This window comes from Salmo salar, chromosome ssa14 (assembly GCF_905237065.1).
Source record: "Salmo salar chromosome ssa14, Ssal_v3.1, whole genome shotgun sequence".
Taxonomy (NCBI): domain Eukaryota; kingdom Metazoa; phylum Chordata; class Actinopteri; order Salmoniformes; family Salmonidae; genus Salmo; species Salmo salar.
The window spans coordinates 34227105-34239994 of NC_059455.1; the positions used below are offsets into that span (position 1 = coordinate 34227105).

General features: G+C 42.4%; 1 protein-coding gene across 2 annotated transcripts; it reads right to left on the reverse strand.

Moving 5' to 3' along the window:
• Nucleotides 1-61: 61 nt before the first annotated feature.
• On the reverse strand, nt 62-10404 carry nectin4b (nectin cell adhesion molecule 4b). 2 transcript variants are annotated; one of them, XM_014140699.2, is made up of 11 exons: nt 9710-10404; nt 8074-8271; nt 7727-7894; nt 7203-7481; nt 6998-7115; nt 1940-2091; nt 1561-1726; nt 1247-1322; nt 1057-1119; nt 727-939; nt 62-600 (listed from the first exon to the last, which is right to left on the reverse strand). In XM_014140699.2, exons 1-11 carry the CDS (start codon nt 9771-9773, stop codon nt 301-303), a joined length of 1797 nt encoding a protein of 598 aa, XP_013996174.1. In that variant the 5' UTR covers nt 9774-10404; the 3' UTR covers nt 62-300. The 2 variants fall into 2 exon arrangements, with proteins under 2 accessions (XP_013996174.1, XP_045550213.1); XM_045694257.1 differs by having other exon boundaries at nt 10184-10400.
• Nucleotides 10405-12890: the final 2486 nt, after the last annotated feature.

Here is a 12890-nt window from a genome sequence, read left to right on the forward strand (position 1 = left end):
AGGATATATTTGGATATCAGAACTATAAGGTTAGCTAAAATGATAGCACAATCACAACTGATGAGTGCTTACACAAGACTGGGTTTATAGTTGATACAAAGTGATGGTGCAATCTTGTCCAATCTCTACTTAGACTAGTACATTTTGTTTACATAGGACATACAAGAAGACAATGCTGATAAAAAAAGACAAATGGCAATGAACGTGAGCATGAAGTTGCCAAACCCAAATTTCTGTATAATGACCACTAGGTTAGGGTGGAGCTGAGGGCAGTTCCCTTTTCAGCCAAGCCTCCCATGTCTAGATGATCTGTCCTCTGGGGTGTAGGAGGATGGCGTTGGAGTGTGGTTTGGGCCGCAGGAACCCGTTGCTGTAGTGGAAGTGGTTGGAGAGCGCCTCTGAGATCTGGTAAGAACTGGTGTCACAGTCTGCCTCATCAACCTCCAGCACAGCCCGGCTGTGGCCCCAGTCTTCCCCTTTGGTCACCCCCTCCCTCTGGCCACACAGGTCACTGAGCATTGGAGGGATGTCTGTGGGCCCCACACTGCCATCCTGGTCCTGGGGCTTGATGGGGACAAGGGAGGAAGGAAGGCCAGAGTCCTGCAAAATTGAGACCACATATTGCAAGGCATTGAGAAAAACAGATAGGCCTGTGAGTTATTACAGAATAAACAATGTGCATTTAAACTTTTACGTATACTCTTCCTTGATCAGACAAATACACACCAGGGACATATTGCTTCTCTTCAGGTACGACTCCACCCTTCGTCTGCGCTCTTCCCTCTCGCCCTCCATCTCAGCGCCCCTCATACTCTCTCTGCCCTCATGCCAGCTAGACTGGTACAGGACAGGGCGGCCTAGGTAGTCCACATCCCCCTGTCCAACAGTCCCACGCCTCCCAACCAGGGATGATTCACTGCCTATGTAGATGGGACGGTCCTAACAGGAGGGATCCAAATAATGCCATATATTAAACGTCAATGAAAAAAAATCTTTGATAGTGGACATAATGTTGTAGATGTATAATATTGCTTAAAAGTATTTTATGGAACTCACCTCAAGGGACATTAGGCTGTTTTTCATTCTACTGTCTAGTCTAAGTAGTGTACAGTCTTCATTCTGGGGTGAAAAGTAGAGAGAATTATTTGGGGTATCACAGTCATTCACAAATAGATACTAACTGTTCATGATAGTTTATCATCTATTTTGCTCAAATTTCCAGTTGAGTATGTAAAGTACTGAGTACCTGTCCTCTGGGGTCTGTGCTGACAGAGTTGAGTCTCTGAGAGGAGTCCTGTCTGGAGAGTGTGTTGATTTTTAAACTGTGAAAGACAGAGAATGTCAAACTGAAGGGGATTTGAGGATAGGGGTTAAGAGCATTGGGCAAGTAACCAAAAGGTTGCTGGTCTGAATCCCAGAGCCGACTAGGTGAACAATTGCAGATGTGCCCTTGTGCAAGGCACTTAACCCTAATTGCTGCTGTAAGTCGCTCTGGATAACAGAATCTGCTAAATGACTCAAATGGAAAGGGGGAGCAAAGTATTGTGGAAATCAACTCACGTTCTTTCGCTAAGCTCCATCTCTAATTTTCTGTTTTTGCGCCTGTGGTATCGGTTGACTAAGATGATGATGATGATCATGACGATGACCAAAACCCCAGCAGCCACAACTATAATGATCATCACTAGAGTGTCAACAGTGGTTTCCTGCACACTGCGAATTCTCTCTATGTGAGGGAAGGGAACATACACAATTGTAAACAAATGACCAACTACAGTGATCTAGTTAAGTTGCGGATTTTCTATTTGAGCAAAGTTGGTATTTCAGATCATCACAAGGGGGCAGCAATGTTGCACAAATGGTACCAAACACATCAGGAGATAAGTTCTATTATGCTGTCCAGGTTCTCCCAAAATACAGGAGTAACTTTGCCCATTACCTGTCACTGTGATGTTCGATTCTACTTTCCTTGTCCCAATGCCGTTGTTCACCACACATTCATAAACTCCAGTGTCATTCTGTCTCAGGGCTCGGCCAAACAGAAGCCTTGCTCCATTCACAGTAAGACCGTCTGGCAGGGCCTTACCACCCCTGCAGATGGAGACAAACACATACAGGAAATTAAAGAAGAATGTCCATATTAATACTGAGCTACTCAACAATGTAATCGTAACCTACTTAACATGCACTACATGACCAAAAGTATGTGGAAACCTGCTCATCAAACATCTCATTCCAAAATCCTGGGCATTAATATGGAGTTGGTCCTCCCTTTGCTGCTATAAGAGCCTCCACTCTTCTGGGAAGGCTTCCCACTAGATGTTGCGGGGACATACTTCAATTCAGCCATGAGCATTAGTGAGGTCGGGCACTGATGTTGGGCGATTTGGCCTGGCTCGCAGTAGGCGTTCCAATTCATCCCAAAGGTGTTTGATGGGGCTGAGGTCAGGGCTCTGTGCAGGCCAGTCAAGGACAGACAATTTTTTAAGTGCTATATGCTTCGGCACTCTGTGGACCCGTTCTGTGAGCGTGTGTGACCTACCACTTCCCGGCTGAGCCGTTGTTGCTCCTAGACCTTTCCACTTCACAAAAACAGTATTTACAGCAGCTCTAGCAGGGAATACATTTTACAAATTGGCTTGTTGGGAAGGTGGCATCCTATGATGGTGCCATGTTGAAAGTCACTGAGCTCTTCAGTAAGGCCATTCTACTGCCAGTGTTTGTCTATGGAGATTGCATGGCGGTGTGCTCGATTTTATACACCTTTCAGCAACGGGTGTGGCTGAAATAGCTGAATCCACTAATTTGTGTGTGATATAGATACACACACACACACACAGTTGAAGTCGGAAGTTTACATACACTTAGGTTGGAATCATTAAAACTCGTTTTTCAACCACTCCACAAATTTCTTGTTAACAAACTATAGTTTTGGCAAGTCGGTTAGGACATCTACTTTGTGCATGACACAAGTAATTTTTCCAACAACTGTTTACAGACAGATTATTTCACTTATAATTCACTGTATCACAATTCTAGCGGGTCAGAAGTTTACATACACTAAGTTGACTGTGCCTTTAAACAGCTTGGAAAATTCCAGAAAATTATGTCATGGCTTTAGAAGCTTCTGATAGGCTAATTGACATCATTTGAGTCAATTGGAGGTGTACCTGTGGATCTTTTTCAAGGCCTACCTTCAAACTCAGTGCTTATTTGCTTGACATCAAGGAAAATCAAAAGAAATCAGCCAAGACCTCAGAAAATAAAATGTAGACCTCCACAAGTCTGGTTCATCCTTGGGAGCAATTTCCAAATGCCTGAAGGTACCACGTTCATCTGTACAAACAATAGTACGCAAGTTTAAACACCATGGGACTACGCAGCCATCATACCGCTCAGGAAGGAGACACGTTTTGTCTCCAAGAGATGAACGTACTTTGGTGCGAAAAGTGCAAATCAATCCCAGAACAACAGCAAAGGACCTTGTGAAGATGCTGGAGGAAACAGGTACAAAAGTATCTATATCCACAGTAAAACGAGTCCTATATCAACATAACCTGAAAGGCCGCTCAGCAAGGAAGAAGCCACTGCTCCAAAACCGCCATAAAAAAGCCAGACTACGGTTTGCAACCTCTGGTCTGATGAAACAAAAATAAAACTGTTTGGTCATAATGACCATTGTTATGTTTGGAGGAAAAGGGGGATGCTTGCAAGCCGAAGAACACCATCCCAACCGTGATGCATGGAGTGGCAGCATCATGTTGCGGGGGTGCTTCGCTGCAGGTGGGACTGGTGCACTTCACAAAATAGCATCATGAGGCAGGAAAATTATGTGGATATATTGAAGCAACATCTCAAGACATCAGTCAGGAAGTTAAAGCTTGGTCGCAAATGGGTCTTCTAAATGCACAATGACCACAAGCATACTTCCAAAGTTGTGGCAAAATGGCTTAAGGACAACAAAGTCAAGGTATTGGAGTGGCCATCACAAAGCCCTGACCTCAATCCCATAGAACATTTGTGGGCAGAACTGAAAAGGCATGTGCGAGCAAGGAGGCCTACAAACCTGACTCAGTAACACCAGCTCTGTCAGGAGGAATGGGCCAAAATTCACCCACCTTATTGTGGGAAGCTTGTGGGAGGGTACCCGAAACATTTGACCCAAGTTAAACAATTAAAAGGCAATGCTACCAAATACTAACTGAGTGTATGTAAACTTCTGACCCACTGGGAATGTGATGAAAGAAATAACGATTTATTTAAGCTTTTATCTCTACTATTATTCTGACATTTCACATTCTTAAAATAAAGTGGTGATCCTAACTGACCTAGGACAGGGAATTTTACAAGGATTAAATGTCAGGAGTTTTGAAAACTGAGTTTAAATGTATTTGGCTAAGGTGTATGTAAACTTCCGACTTCAACTGTGTGTGTGTGTGTGTGTGTGTGTGTATATGAATGTACTTACAGTGCATTCGTAAAGTATTCAGACCCCTTCACTTTTTCCACATTTTGTTACGTTACAGCCTTACTCTAAAATGGATTAAAGTGTTTTGTTTTTATCTACACACAATTCCCCATAATGACAAGACAAAAAACTGAAATATCACATTTATGGAGGTCCTGAGCACTCTGGATCAGGTTTTCATCAAGGATCTCTGTACTTTTCTCTGTTCATCTTTCCCTCGATCCTGGACTAGTCTCCCAGTCCTTGCCGCTGAAAAACGTTCCCACAGCATGATGCTGCCACCATTATGCTTCCCTGTAGGGATGGCATTGGCCAGGTGACGAGTGGTGCCTGGTTTCTTCCAGATGTGACGCCTGGCATTCACGCCAAAGAGTACAATCTTGGTTTCATCAGACCAGAGAATCTTGTTTCTCATGGTCTGATAGTCCTTTTGGCAAACTCCAAGTAGGCTGTCATGTGCATTTTACTAAGGAGTGGCTTCCGTCTGGCCACTCTACCATAAAGGCCTGATTGGTGGACAACTGTAGAGATGGTTGTCCTTCTGAAATGTTCTCCCATCTCCACAAAGGAACTCTGGAGCTCTGTCAGAGTGACCATCAGGTTCTTGGTCACCTCCCCGACAAAGGCCCTTCTCCCCCGATTGCTCAGTTTGGCCGGGCAGCCAGCTCTAGGAAGAGTCTTGATGGTTCCAAACTTCATCCATTTAAGAATGACGGAGGCCACTGTATTCTTGGGGACCTTCAATGCTGCAGAAATGTTTTGGTACCCTTCCCCAGAGCTGTGCCGAGACACAATCCTGTCTTGGAGATCTACGGACAATTCCTTCGAACACATGGCTGAGTTTTTGCTCTGACATGCACCGTCAACTGTGGACCTTATTTAGACAGGTGTGTGCCTTTCCAAATCATGTCCAATCAATTGAATTTACCACAGGTGGACTCCAATCAAGTTGCAGAAACAGCTCAAGGATGATCAATGGAAACAGGATGCACCTGAGCTAAACATTTTTGAGTCTCATAGCAAAGGGTCTGCATACTTATGTAAAGAATGTTTATATATATATATATATATATATATATATATATATATATATATATATATATATATATATATATATACACACACACATTTGCTAACATTTAAAAAAAAAAAAAACGTTTTCATTATGGGGCATTGTGTGTAGATTAAGGGAAAAAAAGATTTAATCCATTTTAGAATAAGGCTGTAACGTAACAAAATGTGGAAAAAGTGAAGGCGTCTGAATACTTTCGGAATGCACTGTATGACTAATGGAATAGCAGACTCACTGCATGAAACAACGACTATGTTCATGAAGGCAGATGTATTGGGCAGTGTTGATCAATTCTCAATTCAAAAGTTCTAAGTCAATTTATGAAAAAAAATTAAAAGCCTTTTGTTCAGCTAGATATTACCAGAATATAAACCTCTGAAGGGAATGTCAGCTAAGCTACACAGAAGTAGCCTATAATTACAGCCAAACAATAGGTCAGTGTGCATTGGTGAGGTGTTTTAGCAAAATACATTTGTTACATCAGGTTTACCACAAAAGGGAAACCAGCAATTTGCATTTATCTGTAAAACCAGTTTAATTACTGCTCCTATTGATCTGAATAGACAAATGCCGCTTGGCTTGGTATGAGCCAACTACTATATGAAGGAAGACTAAGAGGCCCCTGAATAAGCTCAGACGTCCCAGGAAGTATAATAGAGAGGCAGTTTCTGATCCCACCAGGAACTAGGTCCACTGAGAGGGCTCAAGTTGCCCAAGTTTCACTGTGCCAGCCAGGCTGCCATTTTACTGTTCACCCCAACAAGGGGCTTCTCACATTTCTCTTCTTACTCACTCAGCCCCACCTTATTACCAATCCTTTATAATGGAATCAAAGCCAGAGATTACATCTGACACTGAATACATGTTTGACAATAATTATACTGACAGGGTTTATTTTCATTCAAATGCATTAAGGTTTTAGAAACATGCCATAAATGTGATACTCTATATACAGTACATTTAGAGCAATTTTGGAAAAGTATCTCTCCTTCAATTATTTTTAACTACTGCGGAAACTGACACACGATTTGTTAGCATGTTGCAATAGTGAGTATTTAATTGTGTGTTCTGTCATTATTGTAATGCTCAGAGAAGAATCTTTAATTACGCGCAGACCCTGTGTTTTACAGTGTATTAGAGTGATATTTAAAGCGAGGCACTATGATTAAGTGCTTAAGAGGCGTCTCCAGCGCTTCCTCCCTCCATGGCTCCCTCCCCTCCCTGGATCGCTCACTCGTGTGAAAATGTCTCCCTTTCAATCGGTTTTCTAATTCTGTAACTCGACAATGTATTTATTCCATATTGAATGGAACAAAGAGGAAGACACCCTCCTCTAGTTGACACTTTATCCTGCATGTGTGTGTGTTACTTTTGCAAATATTAGAATAGTAAATTTTTAGTGCAGAGTGTTACATTACGCAAATAATGACAGACAGAAATAGTCAGACAGGTAATACCTGGTCCAGGTGAAGCTCTGTGGTTTGGGGTTTCCTCCAGTCTCACACTTGAGTTCAGCTCCCTTCAGTCCCATGTACCAGTTTCCATTATAGCCAGTGACAGCTGCATCTGGGGGAACTGTCAACATCAACTTTGTCACTTTAATCCAAGCATGGCCATTTAACTATACTACCCCACCATAGTGACAGCTGAGGGTAAACTCACATTGCACCACCAGGCGGTTACTGATCCTCCGGGGTTGCTCCAGAGCAGGGTGCCAGACGAGGCAGTCCAGCCGCATGCCGTTCATACTCCTCAGGGGGTGCAGGGAGAAGTGGGTGGACACGGCCCCGCCCTCGGAGCTGCGGTTCTGCGTCTGACCAGGGAGATCCGTATCCCAGGTCAGTCGAGGTGGAGGACGGGCCACGGAGCGGCAGGAGGCAGCTATGCGGAAGGACTGGCCCTCCTCCAGAACCACCGGGTCCAGAGAAGAGATTGGTAGGGCTGGGGGGGAAGGGAGGTAGAGGGGCAGGGCCAGGCTATATGAGATTCCATGTTGTGCAGGTAAATCGAGTGCGTAAGTAAGGTTTTGGTCAGTCAGAACAGAGATTTCCTTCCGTGGTTGACTCCAACAAATCAAGTCAAATGTTGGGTTATTAACAGGAAATGACTATGATGAGTATAACAACGAAAATAGTCACATGGTTTACAACTATGATGAAGAGGATGGTGAAAGTAATTAGTCTTACTCCACACAGTGAGTGACAGCTGCCTCTCAAAGTTCCCATAGGGGAATGTGCTGATGTGACAGGTGTATTTCCCCTCATAAGACTCCTCCGTGTTCATGATGAGCAGGGCAGAGTCCACTGTGGGGCTACTGCTCTCAAACCTCACTCTCCCAGAGTACCGCCCAAACTCTGACAGACATAAGACAGAGAGACAAACAGAGAGACAAAGACTGATTTATTCCTGGTAAACATTACAATCATTGCAGACAAATGCAAGAAAACAACATTATGATTATAGTGATTGAGTGACTAAGTGGTTAAGATGGGGGTCTACTCTGTGTGAGTTGGTGAGGGCATAATGTACCAACCTGTGTGTCCCTCTGTGAGGTGGGCAGTGATGATTTGTTCCTTGGTGCCATCAGGTAGCTCCTTGAACCAGCTGACCTGAACTACCTGCTCCTCCTCCTGAACTTGAAACTGACAGGGCAGCCGCGTCTCATCCTCCGTCAAGGAACACATGGAGAAGGACGGAGGAGGCTCCACAAACCCACCCCTCACACACACTGCTGTATGAGAGAGAGGTGTGTGTGTGTGTGTGTGTTAGAGAAAGCGAAACAGGGTGAGTGACGGGGTGGAGAAAGAGTAATGCATCATCACTATAACAAACAAGGAATCGCAAACATTGCCCTTTGAAGTGTTGAGGTGGGTATAGACTGTCTGTAGTTAATGATTCCTTCACTCATTAATGATTACACCCGCAGTTAAAAGACCATGGCACATACATGTAACTGCCAAAATAAAGAAAACACCAATATACTGTAAAGTGTTAATAGGGCGTTGGCCCAACACAAACTGCCAGAACAGCTTCAATGCGCCCTGGCATAGATTCTACAAGTGTCTGGAACTCGACACCCTTCTTCCATGAGAAAATCCATAATTTGGTGTTTTGTTGATGGTGGGGGAGTCGCAGTCTCAAGCAACACTCCAGAATCTCCCACAAGTGTTCAATTGGGTTGAGATTTGGTGACCGAGACACACACACACCCTTTAAACCCCCTATTTGTATTTATTATGGATCCCCTGACAGAGTACTCTTCCTGGGGTCCAGAAAAATTAAGGCAGATTATACAATTTTAAAAACATTACATTCACAGACTGTGTGCCCTCAGGCCTCTATTCCACCACCCTATGCTCCTTTGAAAGTCACTGAGATCTTAAGGCTCCCGAATGGCGCAGCGGTCTAAGGCACTACATCTCAGTGCTAGAGGTGTCATTACAGACCCTGGTTTGATCCCGGGCTGTATCACAACCGGCTGTGATCGGGAGTCCCATAGGGCGGTGCATAATTGCACAGGAACCGCACCAGCTTTGAATATAATTTGTATCTCTCATTTATCCAAGTGTTTCCTTTATTTTGGGGCATGTTACCTGTATACGAGTTATTCCGTTCATTTCAACCACACAAGAACAAGGACACAGACCCACAGAGGAATGCAATCAAACTCGCACACAGGCTCACACATTTCTAGTGAACACAAAAAAGGACTCGTTGTGACCTATTTTAAAACGGGGGAAACAGACAGGCGCACACAGGGCCTCAGACAGAGGTCGTTTGTGCCACAAAGCTGTGTTACTTGCTTTTCCTGTTCATGGCATTCATTGACCTTTATCACACCTCAGTTTAGCAGTTATGCGAAGGCCAATATTACACTGACAGAGTGCACTTACCACAAAGGAAGCTTAATTTTAAACACAGGTATAGGCCTACACATGCTACAAAAATGTGTTTGTTGAAACACTCACTACTAATCAAAACAAAAAGATACAGCAGGGAAGTAGCCTGCACTTTGTTTTCCACAGAATGTTACGCTACTACATTTCTATGATGCCGATCCGTACTTGTCACCACTCCCTTTCCTTATAGTGTCATGGTTATACACCATACAAATGTGAAGCCTAATTGTATTTTAAAAAAAATAAAAAATAAACATTCCCAAATCTTACCAAATGCCCATAGCACCAACCACGCTGTGCCCCACTGGCTCGGGCCCCGGACAGGTAACTCCATCCCTTGATTCAGTGGCACTCCCAAAATCAATCTTAGGGTTTTCCAAAATCTATCCAAGTTCAACAACAAGCTTCAAAATGGTATGAAATAATGCATTTTCGTCATCTCATTATTATTATTAGAAACATGAGAGTAACGTGTTGCCATTGGAGTAGCCTATTTGGAGAAACATTTGTAGACAAGTTTACGGTGGACTGTGCGTCAGGTGTTCGTGTCTCTTCGTAGTTCTTGCCAATAAAACCAAAGCTGCTCGATTTATTTACAGTAGCACACAAATTGTGTACACATTTTCTACAGTATAACTACATTCCAAATATTCAGTAACAAGAAAGAAGGTCCCAACTTTTCGGTTTACTTTTCAAACATTTCTTTCGCTCACACTCTCCAGGAATTCGTAGTCCGTAGCCTACCTGACGCACGAGGTAAAACGTTAATTCCAACTCGAACAGTTGCAAAACACCAGACAATCGGGTAACACAACATCGGAACAGAATTAGATTAAGTCACTAGCCTACACAAGACTAACATTCTTCTGTGAAATGTCTCTAATTCTCGAATTTACACTTTGCTCAAGCTTTTGCATTCCATTGTTGTATACATATGTTACTGCCTGCGTCTCTCTCCACCCCCTAATTATCATACGTAAAGTAGCCTCCTTTTTTGTCTTTTAAGTCTGACCATACAACAGTGAATTATTTTATTTGACACAATGCAATGCACAATACTGTACACCTAATTTATAAGTGGTCTATTCTCAAATGGCTCTAGTCGTGTTTAAATCTAAACGTATTTGGCCAGATTAATGGAAATTACTATTGAATCAGATAAAATCTCAATTCAATAAGTAAAGTTGACGTCTAATTGGTCACTTTCACTCTTACTGAGGTCTACAGTCATATATTGGCCCGGAATTGTAGATGTTATGTTTGATATTAATTATGGGTATTCACAAGGGGGCGGCTTGTAGCCTAGTGCTTAGAGCGTTGGACTTGAAACCGAAAGGTTGCAAGATCGAATCTGTTGTTCTGCCCCTGAACAAGGCAGTTAACCCACGGTTCCTATGCCGTCATTAAACATTTAAAAAAGGATGATGCTGTTGTTACAAAAATGCATGATATAAGGTCTAAATTTGTCCTTCCTGTTTCAGTTCAAGACCATTTTGAAAAAGTAAACAGGTTGGTTGAGGTTCACAGACATGTATTTTACTACCAGGACTAGAATGTTATTGTGTTTTTGGTCTTGTGAGTTCATGTTACTGTGGAGATGAAATCTGGCATATTGCTGATTCTCTATTATTTTATTTAGATATTTTTTGATTTGAACCTTTATTTAACTATTGAAGTGGTTATTGTTTTGAATTTGTTTTGAATACAGTTCCATGACCAGTTATTTGTGTATGTAAATAATGGTGATGCATGAGATATTGTAGCCTAGGAGACACTTGTGCTTCTTTTCCAGTGAGGATGTACCCCAGTGTTTTACCCAAAAGTCTCAGACTTTTCTGTTTCTATATACCTGGGCCGGCACCCGTATCTCACTGGGCCATGGCTCTGTCGGACCAGCTCAATCTTGGAGCCAAGGCAAGGCCCTGGGTACTTTTCAGCCCTATTTACATAACAATGGCTAACTGTGAACTTCAATACCTTCAACCAAAGGTTGTTGATTCGGCTCGCCACAAGTATTGATGGAAACACAATAACATCAAAGGGGAATTTCACCTTGGCTCTGCCCCGGCATATAGTCATTACTATATTAACAACATTACAATTTTATCATAAACACAATTATCCAAACCACAAGCTAATACTTGCACATTTTCATTTCACTGGTAGAATCGTGAAGTTTTAACTTCCTATGTATGAGTCTGCTCATAGTCAACCACAAAGTCTGGCACTCCAGGGTGGCAAGGTAGCCTAGTGGTTAGAGTGTTGGACTAGTAACTGAAAGGTTGCAGGTTTGAATCCCTGAGCTGACAAGGTACAAATCTGTTGTTGTACCCCTGAACAAGGTAGTTAACCCACTGTTCCTAGGCTGTCATTGAAAATAAGAATTTGTTCTTAACTGACTTGCCTAGTTAAATGAAGGTAAAAAAAAAACACAGCAATCTCAGAATTTCTGTGTGCCAGATTTCTTTAGACAATATTTGCTTGTCATCATACCTGTGTGGTGTTCTGTGCCTGGCTGTGCTAATTACAAACAAGCACGAAAACATGTTATCTTTCACCGTTCTATCTACCAGAGATTTACCACAATTCTGCCAGTGGCTTGCATCTATCAAGAATGATGCTGCTTGCGGTGACCAAAGATTATCAGAGGGATTTTCAGGCTGAACTGATGGGGAATCCATTTTGACGACAGCTGAGAAGTGATGCGATACCATCGATTTTTTTCCTTCACAACAAAATGGAAGATTCTCAATTAGAGGTAACCTAACATTAGCTAGCTTACTAGCCTAGCTGGACTAGCTAAGCTAGCTAGCTAGCTAATGTTACAAAATCAAATCAAATCAAATGTTATTTGTCACAATACAACAGACCTTACAGTGAAATGCTTACTTATAAACCCTTAACCAATAATGCAGTTTTAAGAAAATACAAAAAAAGTAACAAATAGAAGTAATAAATAATTACAGTGCAGAAGTACGGTGACAATAGCGAGGCTATATACAGGGGGTACTGGTACAGAGTCAATGTGCAGGGGCACCGGTTAGTTGAGGTATTGTAGGTAATATGTACATGTAGGTAGAGTTATTAAAGTGACTATGCATAGATAATAACAGAGTAGCAGCAGCGTAAAAGGGGGGACACAATGCAAATAGTCTGGGTAGCCATTTGATTAGATGTTCAGGAGTCTTATGGCTGCAAATAAACAATGATTCATTTAAGATTGACTTCGAGTGTCCCTGTGTAAGAATTTTTCCACAACATATATTGAACTCTGAAAGCCATCAGCTAAATCGTATAGCTAAATTATTTGGTATACACACTGTCAATCAATTTCGCCAATGCCATGGTAGTCACTGCTAGACTGTTAACTACCTTCAGCAGAGTAAACATGTTTGTTTGTTCATTCTATCTTTGACTGACTTTAGCTAACATAAGCTACCTAATGTTAGCA

Excerpts from the sequence above, each read along its gene's own strand:
- nectin4b (XM_045694257.1), bottom strand. The coding sequence starts at position 10,256 with ATGTTGTGTTACCCGATTGTCTGGTGTTTTGCAACTGTTCGAGTTGGA. Across the intron at positions 1,323-1,560 it reads ATGGAGCTTAGCGAAAGAAC|TTTAAAAATCAACACACTCT; the intron begins GTGAGTTGATTT and ends TGTCTTTCACAG. Across the intron at positions 940-1,056 it reads ACAGCCTAATGTCCCTTGAG|GACCGTCCCATCTACATAGG; the intron begins GTGAGTTCCATA and ends CCCTCCTGTTAG.